The sequence below is a fragment of the Hyperoodon ampullatus genome (assembly GCF_949752795.1).
Source record: "Hyperoodon ampullatus genome assembly, chromosome: 8".
Taxonomy (NCBI): domain Eukaryota; kingdom Metazoa; phylum Chordata; class Mammalia; order Artiodactyla; family Ziphiidae; genus Hyperoodon; species Hyperoodon ampullatus.
The window spans coordinates 29,181,886-29,207,906 of NC_136921.1; the positions used below are offsets into that span (position 1 = coordinate 29,181,886).

Sequence of the window (26,021 nt, forward strand, 5' to 3'; positions counted from 1 at the left end):
TTTTTTTTTTTTTTAAGATTTTAAATTTTATTTATTTATTTTTTTGACTGCATTGAGTCTTCGTTGCTGCGCGCTGGCTTTCTCTAGTTGCGGTGAGCAGGGGCTACTCTTCATTGCGGTGCGCAGGGTTCTCCTTGAGGTGGCTTCTCTTGCTGTGGAGCACGGGCTCTAGGCACGTGGGCTTCATTAGTTGTGGCACGTGGGCTCTGGAGTGCAGGCTCAGTAGTTGTGGCGCACGGGCTTAGTTGCTCCACAGCATGTGAGATCTTCGCGGACCAGGGATCGAACCCATGTCGCCTGCATTGGCAAGTGGATTCTTATCCACTGCGCCACCAGGGTAGTCCCAGTGATGTGTACTCTTGACAGTGGAACTTCTCTGTAGGTGTTGTCCACGTTTGGGCATGACTGCCATGGAAGAGATGTAAAGATGAGGAAGTAAGCGGGCAGATTTATGTATATAGAATACAATGAACTATGTGCCAATGTTGTTCTTTTCATTTTCTTTCAGGAAATTAAAGATGGTGGTAACATTGCTTTGACAAGCACTTCCTGTTGTCTTTACAGAGGTCTCACTGAAGAATAATCTCAAAGGAATGTTTGTCTCCCAGTACCTTTGTTGATGACTGTTATCATCTAGCAGATGCTTTTAATATCCTGGAAAACATCAACCACCCTTGTGCTTGGCCTGCTCTGTGCAGCTAAATGAAAGTTCCTTCCAGTTGTTTCCAGAACTGTGTTGCCCAAAACTTTACCTCTCTTCGTCGGGTGAATGTTCATGAAGCCCTTTCCTGAACCAGCTTAGGAGGCTTAGGCCTCTTGGAGCCTGTGACATGGAAGCTTTGGAAGTGGATGATATCAGCCCAGCCCTGGAAGTTACTGAGGATTTCTTTAGTACTTTTGATAGTAAGCTAGAAAAGGCTGTGCAGCAAGCAGAGGTTTATGGGATTCAGGAAGTCCCTGAACTGGTGGGGCATGAGGTCCTCAGTAACATAGACAATGGTGCTATCAGAAATGTCTCCTCCCTGGGCAAGGGAGGCATGATCTGGGACCATTGTAAGACCAGGTTCTTAGAAACCAAAGCTCAAAATGTCTTCCCTGCCAAAGAACAGTTTATGGTCCAGAAAGGGACAACCCCAGATAATCTGTCCTGGATGGAACAAAAGGAAGCTTCAACCTTTGAGTTTTTCAACATCTGTCAGCGTCGGAGGGACAGACCTCGTTCTGTGAATGACTTATTGGATGAGACTTCTACTTTTAAGCCTGGCCATGCTCGATCAAGGTCAGATATTACCCAGGTGGACTGGAGGGTGGTCCTCAAAACCATGCCTCTGCAGCAGCAGCAACAACCATCTCTTCAGGGCCCTCACTTCACCAGGCCGTCTTTTCTGTTGTCCTCATCAAACAAGGTAGAAGATGCTCAAGGAAATATGGGTATGTTTTTATATCTGACTGCATTTAAATAATTGTTGATTTTCCTTTGTCTCTCTTGCATCTACCTCATGAGAGTCTTACTCTCCATTGTCCATGTCTGGCTTTGCCTACTTAAGCCCCCTCTTCCATTTACCTTTGCACTTACCTTACCTGAAGTCTACAGTCTTATTCCTCCTAGGAGGAACTGAGTGAAAAGATGACTACGGTTAATTCTCCTTTCCTAATCTTGTATGTTAGAATCAGAATGTTCTCATGATTAATGAATGTAGTACTTTCCTTTGAACATTGTATGATTCTGCTTATTCACATTGGTAGATGTGGATCAGCTCATACCTTGGCCATAGTCTTGTGTTATGAAGGATTAAAAGGTGTGTGAAGACACAGTCCCTGCCCTAAAGAACTTCTCATTAGGTTGAGGGGATCAGACACTCCCAAAGACTCAGGAAGGCGCCCAGTGGTGAGAGAAAGGAGGTGCTCAACTGAAATGCCTGGGAGGGAACTTTGTTTTACTTTATATTGTTGGAATTTTTTTTTAAAAAATGAGTGAGTGGCAGCAATTGTCAGAGGATAGAAGAAGGGGAAGACACTCTGGGCTGGGCTTGTCAGGAAGGGCTTGTGAGACATGATGGAACTTGAGCTGGACCTTGAAGGACACTAAGTTGCAGAAGGAGAGTCACAGTTGGAGGACGCTTGGTCAGGATTATGGTGTGGACCAAGGGGGAGACAAGGAGACCAGGCTGACCCTTGAGGAGACCAAAGGATCTCATGGCGGTCGTGGGAGGAAACGTTTGGAGAGGTTGCTTAGGACCTCATGGTGCAGGGCCCTGATTTCTTTTTTCCTTGTACTTTATACACACACACACACACACACACACACACATGCACATGAATATGTTCTCATGTACTCACCCGTGAACTTCCTCTTCTGTGAGACATGACAAGCCATCTCTCTGTTTCCCGCAGCATTTTTCTTCACCATAACCTCATTTATACAGTCTATCCATTTTTCTTACTGATGATTCTTCAGTTACCCTGCTTAACCTCTTAATTTAGATGACTTCTGCTTAATTAACTGGGGAGACTATTTTATGTACTTAGCTGCTATTTTAGCGTTTCTTCAATCTCTATAATTGCTTGCTACTCCATTGATACATTTAACATTGTATTTTATTTATTTTACATTAAATTTTAATTAATAACATTTAGTTTGTAATATAACTTGAGGCAAAGATATGGTATAGTATGTCCATTAAGGAAATGCAGTCTTCCTGCCTATGAGGTGCTACATTATTTTCACGCCCAGTTCAAATCTATCCTTTTAAAATACTCTTTTTCCCCCACTCAAATTTATGACTTGTAATTCCTTATCTTCTCTCCTAGACTTTCACCAGTCCTCTGTAACATCTAGCCAAATGGTGATCATGGGAGTAAGAAAGAAAAGGACATTATAAAGCACAGGGCTTGGTAACTGGCTAGACATTAGGGGATAGACAAGTTGCTGCGACCTCAGTGCCTGGCAGCATGAGACCTTTGCCTTGGGCTCACGTACAAACAGTTGTGCTCATTGATCAGCAAACAACCTCAGTTTTTGTTTGGTTTCTTGGAGTTCACATAGATTTTTTTTTTTTAATCACTAAACCACTGTAACCATTCTAAATCCCTGGCATAAACCAAGTTAAGAGGATGTCGTATTTCCAATTTTATTTTTTCCAATCTTCTTTGGATTGTAAATGCAAGAACCAGCCTTCCTCGGGTTCTCTAAAGGAAGCTAAAGAAAGAACCTTCCTTAGCTTCTGTCTTGAGGATATGACAGACCATGATTATTACTTTTTAATTCTCAATTTAAAAAAGTTTGAGTATTATGTTGAAATATAAGTACTGAGTGGTATTTTGAAAACTAAACTGTAACCAATGGCCTTTGCAAGTATTGATATAATCTAACCTGGCCCCCTTTTGGTCATCCACGGGATACGCATCCTATCTGGAATGAATAAGGCTGGGGAGGGCTTCCCTGGTGGCGCAGTGGTTGAGAGTCTGCCTGCCGATGCAAGGGACACGGGCTCGTGCCCCGGTCCGGGAAGATCCCACATGCCGCGGAGCGGCTGGGCCCGTGAGACATGGCCGCTGAGCCTGTGCGTCCGGAGGCTGTGCTCCGCAACGGGAGAGGCCACAACAGTGAGAGGCCCGCGTACCACAAAAAAAAAAAAAAAAAAGGTTGGGGAAATGGCCTGCCAAGTGTCTGACACCTGCTCCGTCTGGCATACTCTGGAGAGCAGGAGAGAGAAATCTTGTTCCTGTTGCTCACTAGGTAAAGGGCAGGGGAAAGCAGGGCCCATGGGCTGCCCACCCTTGGTCTGGGGTGGAGAGGAGCTCTAGGTTCATGGCTGGTCACCCACTCTGTAATTCTCACAGCATTTGGGAGAGGTGAGGAAGTGGCACCACCCACGTGCATACTAGTCAAGATCAGCCAAGATCTCTGAGTGAAGTTCACTTTAAAACCTTTGAAAGTAGCCATCCAAACTGAAGAAAGGCTTATTGTCTCTCCTGAAGGCATATGCCAAAAGCAGAGGGAGGCGGTATGGTATCTTGGCCAGAGCTATAGCTGAGGACCCAGGAGATTGAGGTCAGGCCAGATCTCTTCCTTGAGCTTCAGACTTGCGTATCCGGCTCTTTGGTGAACACCTCTGCTGGAGTGTCCCACAGGCACTTCAGATTCGGTGTCTAGACAGGGCCCCGTCATCCTCACATCCTCCACTCTAGCTGTTCTAAAAATTAACAAGGGTTAATGATAGGCTAAGGGCTCCTCAGAAGAAGTAAAATGTAGTCAAATGGGTCTCCTTTGAGGAGGGCACCTTGGTGTTTTTGTGTGCGTGCATCCCAGGAAGAGTACCTTTACTAAACAACAGGAAACAAAACGTGCCAGGAATCTGACCCAATACACAAAGCAGCAGGTGAGATTCCTGATGACTCCCCATGGAACATAAATAGATACCCTCAAAGTACATATGTTTCACACGAGTGTGTACATACACATGTAATATATTAAAAGAAATTTGGTTTCTACCACAAGAAGTTACTCAGCAACAATAAATCAACGTCGCACCCGAGACAGGGAAGTGCGGGCGCTGCAGCCACGTTGTAAACCGAGGCGCACCTCCGTCCTGCACACGCCTCCCCTCTGTGTGCTGTGCACACTTGCTGGCTGGGGGCTTCTCTCTGCCCCTCCCCCCAGGCCCAGCAGATCCAGTGTTTGTAGAAGAGCGAGTCAGGGAAGAAAGGTGGCCCTGTGGCCTTGGAGCCCACCCTGCAGAGCCCAGGAACTGGCTGCAGCGGGAAGGCAAACACCCGAGGCCACCGCCGCCTGCCTGGAGGGCCGCCTCGGCTCTGGGGTGAAGGGAGGCGCTTGGGATCCCAGCAGTGGCGCGGCAGTGCGCCTGGTTTTCAACAAAGAGTGTGTCTCTGGGGTCCACCCAGCGCCCTCCAGATCTTTGTAGTTTGGCCAGCGGGGGCTTCTCCTAGGATCAAATGGCTTTTGGGAGGGGAATCCAGAGTCACCAGGGCTCAGCCCTGTGAGTGTGTGTATGTGAGTGTGCATACGCCCGCATACACACGTGCTTCAGTGGAGGTCAGCAAGTTGCAAACAAGTGTTCTACAGGGGCGCGCTCAAATAGTGTCTGCTTTGGGGTCAATTTGTCACTGCGTTCTGAGTGTCCCCATGCCAAAGTGGATTTGTTCAAAAGATGCCAGTTGCTAGAGGCTACAGATACAGAAGACACATTATACACTGGGGGGTGTAACCCTCTCAGGGCGTGGCACAGAGCTTTAGTAAGAAAACAAACAGAAGAAATGCACAGGAACCCTTCCTCACTGTAAAGCCCTTTCCTGACACCACAGGCAAACGGGGAAAGGCTATCAGGGTTTGTGTCTAGCCCTGTCACTCTCTTACTTATGGACTTTATTACTTTGTAATCTTGTGTTTTCTCCAGTTGATTTTTATTTTTTTCTGGATCCTTTTTCCGAGGTCCCCTGAGTAGCTTAAAGACTTAAACCAGGAGTGGTTCTTCTCCTCCTCGACCGCCCCGCTTCCTCCTCTTCTGCCACCCTCATTCCCTCCCTTTCCTTCCATAACGACAAGCCCAAGGGTCTTCTTCATTAGGCAGGGCCTCTGTGTCTTCTGCCTCGTTTGGCAATGATTAACTAGGCTTGTGAGCCTTACTGAGGATAAATGATGCTTTGGGTATAAAGCAAACCAGATTTGGGCATATTGAGGGCAGTGGGTAGCTGGGGTATAGTAGGAGTTGTTTGGCTAATGGGCAAGCCTGTCTGAAGAAGGCCTTCTGGTCAGACAAAGTAGCATATTGGTTAAAAAAAATGACTATAAACCTAGACTGTTAGAATTTCGTTCCTTGTTTCAGTACTTACTAGCTGTGTAACATAGGGCAGGTTTCTTAATCTCTCTGAGCCTTAATTTTTTTTGGGGGGGTGGGGCATAAAGTGTGGGATAATAGTAGTACTTACCTCAATATCTTGTGAGCGTTAAATGGGTTAAAAGATCTAAAGTGCTTCTGAGAACCATGTTTGGCATACAGTAAACACTTAATAGATGCCTTAAACATTTAATAATATTATTATTACCATTACAGTTGAATTTGGAAGTCATCCATGAGAAGCAAAGTGACACTACCCATCACTCCTAGTTTTCCCTGGCACAGTCAGTTTCATAAAATGGCCTCGTAATAAATATTTCTTGAATTGGCCTTCCTGCATTGTACTTTCTCATAGCTGTTAACTGGTTTGTTAATGGGGAATAAACCATCCATTCCCTCTCTCATACTGATTTGTCATCAGCTGTTTACTGTCTTCTACACCAGAGTTTAAGGTCACTGAGGAAGGGATTGTTTCTTATGCACTGCATTATCCTCAGTACCTAATATAGTGCTCTGAACATAATACATCCTGAAAACATTTTCTGACACGTGAGATGAATGTATTTCTGATCGAAATCAAGCTGATAAATTAAGAACATGAGTTCTTTAGCTGGTTTACGCCCTTCTAGAAAAAGAACAACTCCACCCTCTTTTCTGAGGGCCTCGCACCATCATCTAGCATCTCATACCTTGCACATCCTCTCTCTGAAGTTCTTTAGCAGCAGGAAATGAAGATTTGCTTTCATCTCAAAGGCTGCTGTGCACTGTCCTTATGATAAGAGAGAATCAAACAGATATGGCTTGTAAAGTAGCCCCTAGTGTTGGAAGAATGGTGCCCTGGCCTTGGAGGAGTCTCCAGATACCATCTCAGACTCCAGGGTCACACAGGCATGGGTACAATTACCCTTTGTAGAGGAATCTGACTGCTGTTTGGTGAGCACAAAGCCTGGGGAGATAATTGTGGTGTGCCCTTTAGTCTTTCTGAAGTTGGCAGTCACGTGAGGCAATTTTTTGCATCACTCCTCAACTTTTCCCTGTTCCCTCATAGTGTTTCTTTACAGAAGGCTATTGCTTTGGATTTGAAGATCCCTTCTTTCCTAGGTTTTTGGTATATATGAGAGCAGAATACATCAAAGAGATTAACAGCCTACTTGTTACTATCAAAGCCAACATCTGAGCACCCGGTGTGTTCATCCTCAGGGTAAGTGAGAGAGCCCAGGTGGAAAGAGAAGGGAAAAAATAACAATAACAGCAGCAAACACTTACTTTGTTCACTATTTTAAGTGCTGTGAAGATAACAGCTGATTTAATTCATATAACACTCCTGTGATATAGGTATTTTTATTGAGCCCTTTTTAAGGATGAGGACACTGAGGTACAGAGAGCTTAAGGAATGTGCTTACAGCCCTCCAGCTAGTAACAAGTGAATCCTCGATTTGGACCCGGGCACTCTTTCTTCAGACTCCATGCTCTTAATCCCTAAGCTGGAGCTGGACCCCTACTTTGGAAGCCAGTAGTTCTCAGTCTCCAGAACCCTCCACTATAGAAGGCTTGTTGGCAATCAGTCCCTTTGGGAGTAAAGGGTAGGAAGTGGTGTGGAGGAAACAGACCTGGGTGATAATATTCATCAACTAAAATTACTCCCTCAGGGAATCACTGGTTAGGAAAACTGAGACCCACCCAAGCAGTCTAGCTAAGCAAGGATTGTTTCCTGCCTTTAACACATTTACTACATGAACAGTGCAGAGCTGGTCACAGTCCTTTAGAGGACCAACGAATCTGCAAAAGGAAGACTGTAACTTTGCCTTTCACACTCTTAAATGTTATCCATACAGAAAAGCATAAGCAAACTGACCCCTCTGGGTTTGTGACCATGGAAAGAAGGCTTCAGAGTTTTGCCCCATCTTTGGCTTCCTTTTTCAGTCTTATTCAGAAGCCTGTGAATGCATTCTAGAGATTTCATTGCCTCAGGAAGACAGACTATGCTAAGTGCTAGGGTACTGCCAATGGGTCCTACTAGGTGGATGGAGTATAGCTTGAATCCAATGTAGTTAAGACTACCTGCATTACCTGAGGATAGAATAGTCATAGCAAAAGGTTTAGGTCATAAACTGATGGGGAAGGAATAGAGATGGCAACAGCAGTTCTTTTTTATTTTTTTTCAGCTTTATTGAAGTATAATTGACAAAGTTGTACGATATTTTAGGCGTACATCATGATGATTTGATATATGTATACATTATGAAAGGATGTACCCATCCATTAAATAACACAGTCATCACTTCATTTCAAAGGCAGCTATTTCTAGAGAACCTCAAGGTAGGTGGTGGAGACCGAAGCTTCCTCAGCGCCAGCTCCCTTGCTCCTGCCTTCCCAGGGTCTGCCATGCCCTAGGCAACTGTAGCGAGGTGTGACTGGGAACTAGCCCTGAGGGAGGACCCTGATCCCACAATCACAGTGGCTCCTTTTCAGTCCTAGCACTAATCTTCATTCTGTACAGACATGCCCCTGACTAGTATCTGTCTTATACCTTTCCCCCTTTGCACCGCTGTTACCCTGTTCTTGTTCACTAAGTAATGATACAGCCAGAGGCAGCAGGGAATTTCCTGTGGGATAAAAAAGATGGGGTTCTAACACCATAGAATTACAATCCAAATATAAACATATATTAAGGTAAGAACATAAAATGCCATAAGAACGTGTGGACACCAGTATGTCATCAATATGAAAAATAGGTATATACACACACACACTCTCTCTCTCTTTTATCCCTCTAAGTATATGCACACGGTAGAGGCAGGTGAGGCTATATGGAAAGAACACTCATCAAGGACTTGCAAGCATTGTATCGTAGCTCTACCCCTGACTCACCATGTAGGTTTGGAAAAATCACTTGTCTACTGCCTTTGGTTTGTAAACTCGTGAAGCAGGTTAAATCATCTCTATAATCTTTCCCAACTCTAAAATGATATTATTTGATGTTGTTGAACTGACCTTGACTTATGGTTGTGTGGGAGCCAATTACTATAGTCAGAGAGGTAATGGAAGGTCATGATGGGAATATAGGTATGGTTGAAATTGGTTAACACAGAAGAATTTCCACGTGCCTTGTGACTCTACTTCTGGATGACCTGCTGTTGCAATTTTTCAAGTAAAAAAGTTTTAGAACTCCTTGGCATTAGCTGTGGAGCTCTGAAACTCAGCAGACTGCCCGAATCTGACTGACTTTTCTCTCCCTGTGTTCACATTTTCATCTGCTTGGCAAGGGCAGTGGTCAGCTGGGCTTTTCTTTCAGTCGGTTTCACTCTCTGGTGACCTGGTACCATCCCTCTGCCTGTTTTTCTTGTGCTGTACTTTAGGAGAAGGTCTCAAGCAGAGTTTTTCTGTAGGGCTAGAAAAACCATGGCAGTATGGTTTCTTTATCTGGAGTTCTATGTTACTCTGTTTTGATTCCCTTTTTCCCCATCTTTCACTAGAGAAAAAAAAAAAGAAAGCCAAATTTGGGACTTATACTAAAATGACTGCTTTTTCAATTATGATGTTTCTCAAAAGACTTGGAGCCAGTAGAGGTGGGAATATTCCTACGGGCTAAGAACAAGTGAGGTCACCAGGACATGGGCTCTGCTGAATTTATGATTCACCCTTCAGCAAGATTAGTCAGTGCAAAGAAATTGCTAAAATAGGTCACAGAAAGTTGATTTTATATGGTTGTATAGTTTCCATTGGTTATATTTTTCGGAAACCCAACATGCCTCATTGCCAGCCCGCATCCTGATTCCTAACAAATGTATATGGGAACTCTGAAAATGAAATGTCTGGCATTTTTTTGCGGTTGTTCTGTTAATGTATTTTATCTTTCTTGGCTAAGGAGCACTATAGTTACTAATTTCACAAACTGCTAGAGTTACTTTCTTAAAACACAGATCTTTTCGTGCTACTCTGTTCTCAAAAATGAATCATGGTTCCCCATTGTTTACAAAATCAAGTGTAAATTTTCTAAAGCATCCAGATATCTTTCCCATCTTTCCAAGCTTATCACCTGCACCTTTCTTCACCCCATCCGTGTGCTAGTTTTGAATGTGCCGTGTGCATTCAAGCTCCTGGGACTTTGCTAATGATGTCTCTTCACCCACAATACCTTCTCTGTCTTCTTCACTTTTCAGAATCCTCCATTTTCTTTCAGGGACCAGTTCAAATGCCACATCATCCCTGAGACCTTTCCATATTTTTCCATTTAAAAAAAAATTGAAGTATATCGGGCCTCCCTGGTGGTGCAGTGGTTGAGAGTCCGCCTGCCGATGCAGGGGACACAGGTTCGTGCCCCGGTCCGGGAAGATCCCACATGACGCGGAGCGGCTGGGCCCGTGAGCCATGGCCGCTGAGCCTGCGCGTCCAGAGCCTGTGCTCCACAACGGGAGAGGCCACAACAGTGAGAGGCCCGCGTACCACAAAAAAATAAAAAAATAATAAAATAAATAAAATTTAAAAAAATTGAAGTATAAGTAACTTACAACATTATATTAACTTGAGGTACACAACATACCTATTTTCTATTTTTATAGATTATACTCTGCATAAAGTTATTATAAAACATTGGCTGTATCTCCTGTACCATGCATCATATTCTTGTAACTTATTTATTTTATACGTGGTAGTTCATACCTCCTAATCCTTCTAATTCACCTATCTTGCTCCTCCTCTGACCCCTTTCCCCTCTGATAACCACTGGTTTGTTCTCTGTTTCTTGTGTTTTTTTTAAATTAAAATTATTTTTTTTCTCTTATTTTATGTTTCCATAGCACATTTTATCCTGCTGCACATTATAGGTAATTGCTTGTACATTCATCTCCCACACTAGGTTGGCTGTTCTTTGATAAAATGTATTGTATTGTAGACAACTTTCTATCATATCAGGTATGAGCATATGCAAGGTGTTTGGTTGAACTCTGTGTATTGGTGCTTGGAAAATCAGGACAGCACAGTTTTATTTGTTTGTTTCCAGAGTGAAAATGGCCTCTCTTTCATTTTCCCTTACCTAAAGCTTGAGTCAAGTTGAATGAATCTTATTAGTATTAATACTGTCAGTAAGAGCTATCACTTAATGAGAGTTAACTTTATGCCCAGACCTGTGCTAAGAAATATTCATCCATTATCTTATTTAATATTAATAATAGTTTAATATGTTAGACTAAGAGATTAATATTTTGCTGATTTTACAAAGGAGGAAGCCAAGCCTTAGAGAAGGTAACCTCACCCAAGGCCGTCTGGCTAGTATGTGGTGGAGCTAGGATCCCAAGCCAAGCCCATTCTGGAGGCCACACATAACCACACTCTAATACTGCCTCTCAAGTCTGAGGAAGCTTAGGCCTCATCCCCTCCACCACAGATAAAGCACAGTGTCATCTAGATTGAAAGTCTGGAGGTTGGAGTTCCACTCTCAACTTGCACACTCTGTGGTATAACCTTGGCCAAGTCACTTTGTTTCCTGGAACCTCTTTCCAAATCTGTTAAATCAGTTAGAATGTGTTTAGAAGCAAGTAATAGAAACTCAGCTGAAAGTGGCATGAACAGTGAGGCCATTTATCATCTTATTTTTTCATGTATCTAACAGATAGCTATTGGACACTTAGTGAATATCAAACACTGTATGCAGTAAACACTTAAGGACACCTACCTCTGGTGGCCCCAGGGTCATCAAGATCCAGGTACTTTTCATCTTTTTCCTCTGCTATCCTCAGTATATTGGTAGTGTCTCTTCTCTCCCTCATTTATGCAAGATGGCTACAGCAGTCCCAAGGATACAGAATATATATCGGCCGCCAAAGTCAGGAAGGGAAAGCAGGGCACTTCCTCTGGGTCTTTTCCCAGAGGACCCCAAAAGCACCTCATCTGCAGCCAGAACTGGGTTGCATGCCTTCCCCTAAAGCAATCTCTGGCAAAGGAAAATGCGGTTTCTGATTGGGTTAAACAAATCATGATTCTTTTTGTGGGGCAGGGGAGAGGCCATCTCCACAACTGAACAAAATTAGGGTTCCGTTGGTAAATAAGGGGGAGACAGTTTATAGGCTGGAGGCACCTGACAGGTTCTATTTCATATAGGGCTGGGCTGAAGAGATTTCTAGTCCCTTCTGGCTCTAAGTTTCTATGATTCTGTGTTACCCAAAGATATAGCAATGGAATGCCACTTATCTTAAAATCTGGTGGCATAAGTATGAGAGATTCTTTTATACTTAATTCGTATAGATTAACGAAACAGAATGAGAAGCTCACGATGGCCAAGAGTGAGCTTCATTTGAAAGTTGATGTTTGGAAATGTTTTCTGGGTCAAAAAGTTCTATAAGCACTAGAAATTACCCTTGTCACAGAAGGCAGAAAACCTCTGAATTTAAGAGGTTGGGTCTGTGATCTCCTGGTCAGGTTCACACTTGAGAAGTGAAATTGACCAGCTCTGTGTTGACTTATGCACTATCACTGTTGCTCATAGCACAAAGAACTTAGATGGAGAAGATCCCCAGCTGGTGTGTCTAGCTAATACATAGCTAGATATGTTATGGATCTCCTTCTTCTAGAGCCTGCACAGATATGTCTTTTCCCCTAGGTTAATGAAGGGAAAACAAATGGGATATTCTCTTTTACCCATAAAGAAAGATCTCCAGAGTAACTCACAGAAGAGATATCACTTGAGCCTAGTTCATTTCTACCAGAATAAGTTAACAAATATCTGTGAGCACTACTGTGGCCAGCACTGTGTGAGGGCTTATATACCATATTGAAAATGTACAAAACACAGCCCCTCTTTGGTTCCTGTAGCATCATTCTCTTCGTGTTCTTTGCTATGGACATTTGTGGCAGTGTCATGATTGATGTGCATCCTGGTAATTTCACTTCCCTCATGCCTCTAATGAGAACAAAGACCTAAATTTGGTTAATTTCCCCCTAGTCTCTGGCTTAAACACAGTTGAATAATAACATGAAACAAATAGACTTGGAAAAGTGTTTTGTTAACCAGAAATGTAAAGAAAAGAGACTTGATTGTGGTCTAGAATGTCAGAGAAGTCTTCACTGAGGAAAGGATGTTCCAGCCGAGCACTGAGGGTTGAGCACACAGCCGAGGTGGAGATGAACACAGGCTTTGTGTGGGGTGGTCAGAGGCTAAGCCAGAGCAGGACTACATTTTGGAGAGCAGTGGGCTGAGATTATGGAGGACCTTCAAAGCCAGACAGAGAGAATTAACATGATATGTTTGGCAAGAAGCACTTGAAAATTTCTTGAGAGTCAAGATTAAAAGGATATTTTACAGAAAGTCTGGAAGCCGGCAGGGGCCAAGGGTAGTCGGGGGTGGGTTGCAGGGAATCTCCTTCCCTATAGCTTTTGTGTCCATGTAAAGATTCATCAGTTAGAATGGCCCTCTTGGCCTCTCTCCCTCCCTTTGCACACTCCACCCTGGGGAGGAGTAACTTAGGGGCAACTTTAGGAGAGGAACCAGGCATGTGCAACTCAGCCTCTACAGAAAGCACTGATTCTGGTCCGCTCCTCTAGGCCTGCTCCACCACCCATCAGCCTTTCATGGGTAGCCCCTGGGAGGGGAGCCTGTGCTGATCCAGTGCTGCGGGTGACTCATTGGTGAGTCTGTGGAATTCTGGGGTGCTACACACCTAAGCTGTGTCCTCCAGCTGGCTCATGTTTTGATTTCTATGTGTCTGACTACCCTCTATTAATCTCAGTTGGTTTAGAACTTGGGTGAAAAAAAGTGATGCTATTTATTGGGTCCCCTCAGGCCCTAACAGTATGTGGGGTGGATTGGTAGATGGAAAGAAATGAATGGATGGAAATGAGAAGGCTCTGCGGTCATCATGATGTGAGGTGATGAGGACTCACATTAGGGTGACTGGGGCAAAAGAGAAAGTGGGACCTGTGAAGAGAGAAAGGAGGGCTGTCACTGGGCTATAAACTGTTGACAGGATCTGTCTGATTCACTTGGCGTTTCCATAATTCTAGCTTAGTCCTTGGTGCATACATTCGACAAATACTTATAGAGCCAGCCACTGGGAATACAAAGTGAGAGAGACATTCAGGTCTCTGTCTTCAAGGAGCAGTTCTTTGAACGAAATAAAACAATGTTGTAAGATAGAGAGGGACTGAGGGGGGCCCTTTAACTGAGGTGCTGAGGGATGAAGGCCTCACTGAGGATGGCACCTTTGAGGTGAAAAGCTGAGGGAGTTGAATAAATCAGTGGAGCTGGGGGGAGATGTCCCAAACCTAGGATACAGCAGCTTCAGAGTCCTTGAGGCCAGAAAGTGCTCGGCTTGTTCAAAACCCATGAGAGGCTTTTGGCTGGAGTGAGAGAAGAAATGTAAGATGATGTGAGGGGAGGTCAGCAATAATCAGAGGCCAGATTGTGCGGGACAGAAAGTAGAGGCATTAGAAGAATCTGGAATCTGAAGGAAGGAGACAGATTGAGCCATAGAAGACGTAGGTTCAAGTGCATAATTTTGAATAGACACAACAAACCTTAGGATATTAGAAGACAAGAGGAAAAGAGATCCATAGAGAGGTAATTTTCAGATGTTATAGAGGAAGAGATTCTGAAGAAGAGGGAAAGAATTAGGTACAGAGTGAAGGTGGAAGGGTTAGCTTTAACAAGGAGGCAAGAAGCTTCTTCTTTTGAGACCAGAAGCTAACATAGGAAACATCTATTGAATACTTAAGATGTGTCAGGCATCGTTCTGAGAGTTACTCATTTCTTCCTCACAATAGTACAATGAGGTAGGTGCTAATATAGCCCATTTTAAAGATGATAAAACTGAGACTTGGGTTAGGTAATTTGTCCAGGGTTACCCAGCCAGTAAGGTCAGAATTATGATTTAAACTTAGGCCAGTTGGCTCTAGCACATGTGGTCTTAACCACTGTGCTCTGTCTTACTTGTATAGGATATTGGTTAGTGTAATGTTGAAGTGAAGCCAAGTATAGTATATGTAAAGGAGCTCCCTATGGTACACAAAGAGATGGTGCAATTTGAAAAGACTAAAGAAGATGTGGAAAAATTGTTCTTGGATTGTGTTTGGGATCCATGAAATGAATAAAAGAATGAATTGTCAGGACTAAAGCTATAAAAGAAGTTGAGCAACATGAATCTATGTTTGACCGGTGCTCTGGTCTGAATATTTGTGTCACCCCACAAAATTCATATGTTAAACTTCTGACCCCTGAAGTGATGGAATTAAGAGGAGGCTTTGGGGGTGCTCAGGTCATGAGGATGGGGCCCTCATGAATGGAATTAGTCTCTTTTATAAAAGAGACCCTACAGAGCTCCCTAGCCCCTTCCGCCATGTGAAGTTATAGCAAAAAGATGGCCTTTTGTCATCCAGGAACCTTTGTCTCACCAGTACCAAAGCTGGTACTTTGGTCTCGGACTTCCAGCCTCCAGAGCTGTGAGAAATAAATTTCTGTTGTTTACAAGGTACCCAGATTATGGTATTTTGTTATAGCAGTTGAAATGAGCTAACATACCTGTGTTAATACTTCTGTGTCTTCCTCAAGCATGCTGGTCTTAAATAGATGATGGTAACGATCCAGAGTTGGTGCTTAAATCTGGGAAGTCTGAGCAAACAAGTTTTAACTATTGACTACAGAGTCTAGAGGAAGGAGTCCAGTGAAACAAGGAAGAGACTTTAAGGGGTGAGGTGGAAGGGCTTCATGTTTGAATGTCCTTGTAAGGATGGAGTGGAAGGTAGGTGAGGTGGAGAAGTGAGAAAAATGAAGGAGTACCGCATTGGAAGTTGGAAAATACTTTGTGATGAAGAGGTCTAAGAGGTCTAGGATGTTACTCTTGTGGAAGAGAGAATTAGGTCTCTGGAATCAAGGAGGGGGAGGACCTGTGTTTATAAAGATCCTAAAACCAGATGGCAAATACATAACATGTATCTTTTCCCACCTCAGTGACATCATGGTGCTTTCTCCCCACTGAGTCTGGATGTGGCCTCAGCATCTTTCTCAGTACAGGGTTCCAGGCAGTCAGTAGCAGTCAGTGAAAGTTGCCTCCTGTCTCTGCGTCAGACAGTGCCAGAAGGGGCTATTACTCCGAGGGTGCGTGGAGCTAAGAGCAGGCCATTCAGTAAGAGGGGAAGTCCAGAAATTGGAGTTGAGGACTAGGGCTGAGTCCTGAAGCCTAGAGGTTGTAACTAACCCCAGAGAAGCGTGCAGTCTTGGAGGAGGAAGTGGGGCTGGCCAGTGAGTAGACAGACGGTTCTCAGGTTGTCTGTATCTGAGGGAGTTTAGTCACATTCTCCCATGCTCTAGGCTGTCATGTAGTGCTGGCAGCACCTGGGTCAGAGCTGTGAGGTGAGGTTGAACCAAGTGGCACTGTAGTCTGGGAGGCTGGGGATGGGATCTGGAAGTCAAGAGACAGTAGCAGTTGAGTACAGGTCATTGGCACTGGCCATTCATGAAGAAGAGCCAAATCATAGAAGTGTCTTTGTTCTGAAGTGGCGCTATGGTTCCTCCTTTATCATTGATCTGGAAGCCTCCTATTAGAGTCATTTGCCAAAACTGAATTGTAAGCACCTTGAGGATGTCTGTCATCTTTGGGTCTCCAATAAAGCTTAGTGTTCTACTTTGCACATAGTTGGTACTCAGTAAATGTGTGTCAAATTGCTTTGCTCCCTTAGTTTTGAGCCCATGTGTAGTTGTAAATCCTGTTTGCTAGGCTTTCAGATTTTAACATCATCTATCCTTTTAGCTAACAATAGCCTAGATAACCTGTAGAGAAACTGAAAAGAAAGACGATGAAGGGCAAAGGAAATGTAATAAATCTGTTGAACTTTGAGAGGCAGTCCTTTTGGGCTTGTCTAGGACAGAATGTGATTCTATAGCATCATGGTACTCCATTCACTCTCTACTTCAGCTTCCTTTCACATTTATTCATCTTGTTGTAAGAACTTAAATGTTTCCTTTAAATTTGCCTAGATAAGTTTGATTTGGAATACTGACACCACATAGGCTTTTGAGTTCTTTGAAAATGTTAAAACGTTGCTCTTTATCTTTCATTTTAAACTATTGTCTGATCTTTGAAGTTCTAGTCTTATGACATCATTCATGGTGCTGACTCAGGCAGTTCAGACTTTTTTGGTAAATTAAATGTTTACCTAAATGTTTCATTTATTGTGATCTGGGACATGGTGGTTTTTTAAAAAAACAGAATTGCATAAAGTAACCCAAATAGAAGCACGTTTTAATTACATATGCTAATATATGGGAACATGCCTAATTATTATTTATAATATTATTATTACATATGTATACTGTCTAAAGGCTTCCTATCAAACGCTCTACAGTCTGGGCAGAAGGATTGTGGGTGCCGGGATGTGGAGGCAGAAACTGTTTTTAATCATTTCTTATTGATTTTCTTGGAATACTTTTATTACATAACTTAGTACGTATTTGATGAGTGTGAAATAGTATCTGAAATGAGTCATCATGGTGATGTAGCCATAGAGCCATGGGGCTTCAGAGGAGAACAGTTGTGTTCAACTATAGGGGACAAAGAAAGGCTTCAGGAAAAGGTGAGATTTTATACTCGCTCTCACGTATGATGAAAACATGGACAAGCAGAGATTCAGGGAAATCTAGGCAGGGAGAACAGTGAGAGAAAATGCCTGAAGGTCGGGAGGGGCCAGTAATGGAAGTCACAGCAAGTCCCCTGGCTGGAGTGTTGGGAGTGGAAGAGAGTGGCTACAGTGTGAAAGGTCCCTGGGGAAATTCAAAACGGAAGGGTCAGGCTAACATCCTCTGAACCTCCTAATCAATCTCCATATCCCTGCAAGTAGGACAACCACCTGTAATATATTCTTGCATAAAAAAAAAAACAAAAAACCCCTAACTGGATCTTGAGATCTAAATAGCAGATGAGAGACTTCCCTGGTGGCGCAGTGGTTGACTCTGCTCCCAGTGCAGGGGCCCGGGTTTGATCCCTGGTCAGAGGACTAGATCCCACATGCATGCTGCAACTAAGAAGCTGGCGAGCTGCAACTAAGGAGCCTGCCGCAACTAAGACTCGGTGCAACCAAATAAATAGATTAATATTTTAAAAAAATAATAAAATAAGTAAATAGCAGTTGATGGAAAACCTGGGAAACAGGAGCATTTGACTGATACCGTGAGGATACACTCAGCCAAATCCAGAATGTGAGAAATTCTACAGGACAGAGGAATGAATTTCTTCAATAAATACATGGCATGAAAAAAAAAAAAAGGAGAAAGAGGGAATTGTTATAGATTTAAAGAGGCTTAAAAGACCTACCAACCAAATCAAGGTGTGGACCTAAATCGAGCAAACCATCTGTATAAAGAAATTTTTTGAGAGAATCTGGGGAAATGAGATACAGACTGGGTACTAGATAAGGAATTACTCATGTTTTGGGTGTGAAACTGGTATATATATGTATTCTTATCTGTTAGAGATACAGCCTGAAGTATTTACAGTAGAAATGATAAAATGTCTGCAATTTGCTTTCAAGTATTCCAGCAAAAACAAACAAACAAACAAAAAACAATCAAAAGCAAGAGTTGAAGAGGACTGGGAAAGAGGAAAAAGGATAGCGGAAGCCAGATGACTTTTAAGCTGAGGGGTGAGCCCACAGGTGTCCATTTTACTCCTCTCCATGCCTTTGACTGTGTTTGAAATTTTCCGTGAGAAAATGTGTTAAGGCCAGTCTAAGGAGTTTGGACTTTATTGTGTAGCACCAGGAAACTTGTGCAGGGTTTTGGGCTGATGAGGAGGGCATGGGAAAGGTTATGAGTGATCCAAAAAGGTTACCCCGGTAACTGAGTGTGACATGGTGGGGTGCAGGGGGAGGACTTGAAATGGGAGCCCATTTAAGATCTTGATTAAGATGGTGGCCTGAGAATGGGAACTTTTTTGAGAACAGAAAGAGGAAATAATGGCAAAAGAGGAACTCTTTGGTGGGTTGGCAGCACAGAAATGAGTCAGGTTCATGAGGGGGAAAAAGCCCCTCTTCCTCGTCAATCAGTAGCAATTTTTGCCCTTAAGCCACTGCGCTGGGTACTGTGGGACCAGGAGGAGAGGGAAAAGGGATCTTTGTTGAGGAGGAACTGACCCAGGTCTTTGTAACTAGCCACAGTGGAAAGCAGTGGGGAAGCAAAGAGTTCTCAAGTTCTTTTTGTTTATGTTTTTGTTTTTGCTTCTTGCTGTTTTTCACAAGGGAATGACTCTCTTATGGGTTCAGTATGAAATTTATAGACACAGTGATTCATTTTGATCACCTTTCTCCATTTTCACTGGGGAAACGGCGATAATCTTTGTCAGCTGTTCTACCTGAACCATTTATGATATTAATTAAGACAGAGATAATATTGTTCATTCGTGAAATGGAACACTTTAGAAGAATGTATGTGTTGAAATGATATGGTCCGGGGAAACAAAAGTTGAACTATAGTAAATTAACGAAAGCTTAGATTTAAGTATATAACTTCTGATTTGTCAATAGCAAAAATATTCAAAATAAACTTCAGATTCAGTAGAAAGTAGCAGCTAGAGATTAAAGAGAAATGGTAGTTCTCCAGCCCTCTACAGTCAGATAATTAATACTTCACACACAACATATTAATAAGGTTTGAAATAAACAGGCCCTCCAGAAAGGAATACATGCTGAGATTAGTTTCCTGATCACATCTGTTCTCTTCTTTTCCAAGAAATTACACTACAAACTGCAGCCTATAAGGATGGGCCACTTCCTATGATTAACACCCCTCTTTTCTATCTCAGTTTAACATACCTATTTAGAGAGGGCTGAGCCGAGGTGGGGAGAAAATATTGAAACACAGTGCATTCTTTACCTTATTCTGCAGCAAGAAGGTAGGGAAACTTTTGAGACTCCCTGTTAGACTTCTATTCAGTCCACCCAAGCTGGCATCTGCCACCCTAGCTTATACAGTCAGAAAGGAGTGAGGTTTGCTTCTGGCTTGATTCCAATTATAGTTAGAATTTCTAATTCGTGGAAGCTGTTGTAAAAAGCTCTCAGGGAGGAAAGAAAAGGAGAGGAAAATTCCTAGCTAAAAGCAAGAGAGATGGTTTTTATTTTATTCGGGGATGCATGCCTGAGGTGTTAGGTCACAGGAGGGATGGAGATGGAGGGACGTGAGGTTATGCGTCTTATTATGGAAAAGGTTGAACTGTCCTCGGCACCTGATGGAAATGAGAGGAGGAGAGGCGGCATCAGTGTCTCTAACAGCACTGCGTCTCTTACTGCATTATCAGAAAAGAAAACGGAGAATAGGCATCCATTATCTGTCTCTGCAAAGGGATTAGTGTGGGTTGCAAGAAATTAATGGCTTTTGAATTACCACAGAAATACTAATGAATGTCAGGAGCAGAGATGTAAAGCAGGTAAAACTGGCTTTTCTCTGCCGCATTTCTCTCATTTTCTCTTTTGGTTTGCTATTTGAAGATCTAGATCTGTGTTACGCTTTTTTTTTTTTTTTTCTCCAGCCAAGATCAGAAATCATACCCTTTGGGAATGTGATTTCTCTTCTTCAGGGAGTGACTCAATTAGTTTATGACTGTCTCCCACGTGTGCCAGCAAAAAGATTGAGAAACATCTCAGAAATGAAAAGCTCTACTAGGGAGGAGAGCTCCCTCATTTTCATGCCTGATGAAAGTATCAGGACATCTCCCAAGTGACAGTCCCCTTTTATTAAAGTATGAAATTTGTATCTGTTGCAGCTAATCATTGATTAAAGATGGCATGACCAGATGAACTTGTGAAACACAGGGGAAGAGAAGGGAAGGGAATTATACCTATTATATGGTGGACATTATAGTAGAAGCTTTATTTCTATTCTAATTCAACAAGTACTTACTAAGTACCTACTGTGTACCAGGCATTATACTATGTCCTGTGATATAAGGATGACAGGACAGGCCTTGCCCCCCTCCTCAGTGGAGCTTACAGACCAGTGGCGAAGACACCCTTCTTTAAAAATTATAAATTAATATTATTATTATTACTATTTTTTGCGGTACGCAGGCCTCTCACTGTTGTGGCCTCTCCCGTTGCGGAGCACAGGCTCCGGACGCGCAGGCTCAGGGGCCATGGCTCACAGGCCCAGCCACTCCGCGGCATGTGGGATCTTCCCGGACTGGGGCACGAACCCGTGTCCCCTGCATCGGCAGGCGGACTCTCAACCACTGCTCCACCAGGGAAGCCCTATAAGTTATTTTTATAATTTAAAAATGATAAATGGTATTATAATACAGCCTGATGAGAGCCCATTAGAGAGGAATAATATAGTAAGGATCCCTGATACTGACCGAGGGATGTGTCTGTGCAGGCAAGGGAGGGGGGTTGGGAGAGTCGGGACAGACTCCCTTTCTGGAAGAGAGGATGGCTGAGTGAAGGGTAAGTGTGTCAGAGCTGGTGGAAGTGGTGGGAAAGGGGCCTTGCAAGCGGAGGGAACAGCATAAACAGGCTCAGAGGTGAGAGGAGCTGCTATCCAAGCAGAGATCTAAGAAGTGAGTAGCCGGGGCACGGCTGGAGAACTGGTTATGAGCCAGAAGGCTCATGGCCTGGCCTTGAAGACCGATGGGGGCATCTGAGAAACAGGAGTTTATGAGAAGTGCAGTGCACTTCAAGCTCTGGTCTTTCCACTGGCCCTTCCTGGCTTTACCTACCTAAAGAAAGATAAGTATTAGCAGGGAGTTAGGTCAGGTGGCAGGAGGAACATTCTCTCTCTCGTATTTGGTACTCTGTAGAGTGTTATCTAGAAAACAAGAAATCCTGGCAAAGCGCAGTTGTTTCATTGGCCCACATGGCATAGTCCCAGTCATTCGGTGTTTCTGTTTTCCAAACAGACTTCTGCATGTCACGTTGACCATGAACCCCCAACACCCCCCCTTCCCAGTACTTACTCTTGAGCCAGAAGGATGTCAACCCCTGATCTGTTTGGTTTCTGGCACCTGCCTTTTCATCTCATTCAGTTCATTCATATTAATGGATTAATATGTTGCTTCTTTTTTTTTTTTTTTTTTCCTTTCTTTCTAGAACACAAGCAGGCATTCCCAAACATTCTGAAAAAGGGTTACCTGGAGATTCGGAAGGACCATGACAGTTACTGGCAAAGCTGTTATGCAGAACTCTCCCCCTACAGCTTATACTTTTACAGCCTCGACAGCACTGGGAATCAAAACCTCTGTGCCACGTACCAGCTGTCACACTTCCAGAGCATATCTGTTCTGGGCAACCTTGAGGCCAGGCTGGTGGATACTGTTCTGTATGACAACACTCAGCTGCAGCTAAAGGCAGAGTCGCCATGGGAGGCTTTGGACTGGGGGCAGAAGCTTTGGGAAGGTGTGCACACCGCCGCGCCTGCTTACATGGGACGGCCGGAGGAGCTGGCTGACTCACCGGGGCTCGGTCATCATGTCGACTGTCCACAGAATCGTTGTTTGCAGAAGAAATCCAGTGAGCTGCTCGTGCTGTCCCCTGTCTTGGATGGCCCCAAAGAGTACCAAAACATCCTCAAATCGGGGACACTCTACAGGCTGACCATCCAAAACAACTGGAAGGCATTTACGTTTGTCCTGAGCAGGGCCTACCTGATGGCTTTTCAGCCCGGCAAGCTGGACGAGGATCCCCTGCTGAGCTACAATGTGGATGTGTGTCTGGCTGTCCAGATGGACAACCTGGATGACTGTGACTCTTGCTTTCAAGTCATTTTCCCCCAAGATGTCCTCCGCCTCCGTGCTGAGACCCGGCAGAGGGCCCAGGAGTGGATGGAGGCTCTGAAAACAGCTGCCAATGCGGCAAGGAGTTCAGAACAAAACCTGCAGGTCACGCTGAGGACCAAACCCAAGGATCAGATGGGTGGGCATGAACTCAGGAAGAACAAGCGCCAGTCTGTGACCACCAGCTTCCTCAGCATCCTGACGACTTTGTCTTTGGAGCGAGGTCTCACTGCTCAGAGTTTCAAATGTGCAGGTATGAAACAAATTTTCAGCCTAAAGCTCATTAAAGAACAATCCTGAATCCCACAATTGGAATTCACTTTAAAAATCCCCTCAAGAGACCAGTCCTAGCTACCTCTTGTTTAAAAGGCATCTCTCCTTTAAGGAGTTTGCTATATTAAACCATCTGTCCGTCTTCATGCCATGCTGGTGAAGTAAGTAGAAGCAGCTCTGATCTACCCACTGAATCAGAATGACTTGGCTGAAGCATACCAGGCTAGAATTTAGGCTTCCCAAGTCTGTTGTGATGATATTTCCTCTGCCTTCTTAAATAAAGGTCACTGGGAATGTAGATGTCACAAATTGTCTCCTAAGAGACATTCAAGCCCAAAGCTGACTACTAGCACTCCTTAGGCGAGGAAAATGTCTGTAGTCAGTAACTGTCATTGATCATGACCTTGTCAAACCCTGTTAAGGTAGAATCCAGAAAGTCAGCCTTGACAGAAAACCCGGAGGTGGCTAAGAGCAGGGCTAAGATGATTCAGCAGATGACCTCTGAGTCACGATGGGCCGGTGCCTCATCCTGGGGAAGCCTGGGGCTACTGGAACTGCTGTGGAGGGTGAGACACAAGGTGGAGGCCAAGGCAGTCATCTGTTAGTTCTTAAAACCCTATTACTGCTTCTCTCCCCGACTCACCATTCCTCTCACCTTCCCCCGGACAGTAAACCAGAAAGAAAACAACCGGCACTAAACCAAGTCTATATATCTCCTGTAAATGAAATCAAGTTATTTCAGTAAACCCCACAATTTGTCACAAGAAATTTACCATGAAGGTAGCTTTAATTGGAAGGCTGATTTGGAAAATTTCAATTCAAGTGTATCAGATTTAAGTATGTTGTTTAGAAATGAACAGGAAACTCACCACCAGTCAAGACTAAATTTTCAATTTCCTGCTTGTTCCTGCATGGAAAAGCCAAATAGTGGTGGCACAGTGAAACTTTGAATTTAAGTTAGTTGTGATGATCGCCTTTACTACTGAAAAATAATTTACCCAAAGGGGAGATTAAGTAAATCATCCCTGCTTTGTCTGGAGGGCCTCGGTAACTGGGAAGCAGACACTTGCAGGGTGGGATGGGAGAGACCAGCAACCCCGAGCCGATAAAGAAGCCGTACTAGGTGAGGGCCATATGTGTGCAGGCATGAGTGACCTTGTGTTAAGTCAGCCAGCTACTTTTGGAAAATGCTTTTGAACTAAGGAGATGCTGGTTTTAGCACAGTTTTTGGAAATTATTGACATTTCAGTGTCTTATTATACTAGTGCATATATTATATTTCAGAGTTCAGCCATTCAACAATAATTTATAAGTGCTTACTCTGTGGACATGCTGGAATTATGGTACACTCCTGTGGCTTTAGACTGCTGAGAGGGGCAACAAATCTGCTTTGTTATTGGAATCAGGGAGAACAGCTCAGCTTAATTTTCAAGGTAGAGACCAGAGTATGAATCGGGGAACTTTCTAGTAAAAGAGGCAAGAAAAGCCTCAGGTGTTAGAAAAGATGGTCCCTTTGTTGGCTTCTACTTCACCTTCCTCTCCTAAGTTATCTTCCTGATGGAGTGTGCCCTGCCCACATTCTGTACCACCTGAGTAGCATTTCTGACACTCAATGGAAGGAGAGATGCAGGTAGAGGGTACCATTCAGCAGGTCCACCACATCTAGCAAATGGAGAAATTAAAACAGGAAAAAGGCATAGAAAGTTGAGTAGGAGAGACAGGGGGAAGGAAGCTAAGTGGAAACGAGTAGGAAAAGGATCACATAATGGGCTGGGATAGAACTTGGGGCAGCTGCTTTAGGGTCCACGTTTTAGGATGCTGCCCTTTGCTTTGTGAATCAGGTGCTCACTGAATAGCTGGCTGGAGAATAGGGTGGGGATGGGTGGTAATAGGGAGCCCAGGAGACAGGGGTAATGTCGTCTAAAACTCCTTTGCTGCTCAGCTTTTACCTTCATGCTTTGATTTGGAGTTCGAATGGGGCACAGGTATGTTTCTCATTTGGCGTGGGGAGGAGTCAGTCCTAATTTGTACAGTGTGGCTGATTCTCAAGGAGAAATTTTAAATTTCACTTCAGTGCCCCCTCTTCCATCAGAAACTGCTACGCTCCGTTGCTTTGTGGTACACGTGGGTTATGCGTAAGCGCGCCTGGAGTACCGGTTTCCTACCTCAGGTAGGAATACTTCATCTCCTGTAGGGGGCAGAGTCTCAAAAGAAAAATATCAGAACTTGGTAAGCAAACCTCTGAATGTTTTCTAAATTATCTGGGAGGCTGTTTATTTTATCAAAGATTATTATAGCAGATGGAACTTTAAAAATTGATTTATGTTTCTCACAAACACAGTTAATCTAAACCAGCTGTTTATTCATTTAGTACTTGTGTCCCCTAACTTTTCATCCTCATAAAAACACACATTCAGTGAAAAATCTGGTTGTATAGCATGTTTACCTCCCAAACTGTCAAAAAGTCCAGTAAATCGTTTTTAGTTGAATCCTGGCTTTATCATTTTAGGGAGAAGCTAATTCACAGTATTTCATGGTTTAAGTGAGCCTCTTTAGACTACAAGTATTTATGTCCACTTAGTCCCTCCCCCTTTAAATATTTTTGATGAATAAACTTTAAAAGTGGAAGATTGCACTGAGCAGCTCTTTATCATGATGTCATTCAGTTGCTATTTGGGGGAGCCACAAATGTTGGCTTTTAAATCTACAAAATAGTGCAGTTGGCCTCACTTCGCTGAATTCTTTCTGTAGGTGAAGAATTTTCTATATCCTTTTTTGAAACTTAAAGAGCCCTTGCAGAGAAAATGGACTCTGACCATCCCCAAATGCCTGAGGTTATGGTTTTAAAAATACATGCTTGTGCATAGCTGTGTATTTCTTCACATGTGCTTGAACTTTTTATAGTTGTATTTGACTGTGTGTGGTTTGTTCCATGGCTTCCTCTCCAGATCCATGGCTGCCCTGTATTAGGAACCCCAGCTACAGTGGTCTTCTTGCTGTTCTGGAACCTACCTTGGTCATTCATGCCTCCAGGGCCTTTGTAGTTGCTGCGTCTTATTCCTGAGAACATGCCTTTGAAAATTAAGTTCTTCCATTCATTCTGCCATTTATTGTGTGCTGAGTTTCTGACCACATGCCCCAAACTCAG

At 43.6% G+C, this 26,021-nt stretch overlaps 1 protein-coding gene across 1 annotated transcript in view; it reads left to right on the forward strand.

The window, feature by feature from the left end:
* Positions 1–830: 830 nt before the first annotated feature.
* The window catches only part of PLEKHM3 (pleckstrin homology domain containing M3), a gene marked incomplete at its 5' end in the record, with an annotated part of 161,202 nt that continues 136,011 nt past the window's right edge, over positions 831–26,021 (forward strand). The window contains 2 exons of the mRNA XM_079710120.1: positions 831–1,431; positions 21,918–22,853. Coding sequence (XP_079566246.1) covers positions 831–1,431; positions 21,918–22,853 — 1,537 coding nt within the window. The remainder of the gene's footprint in view (positions 1,432–21,917; positions 22,854–26,021) is intronic.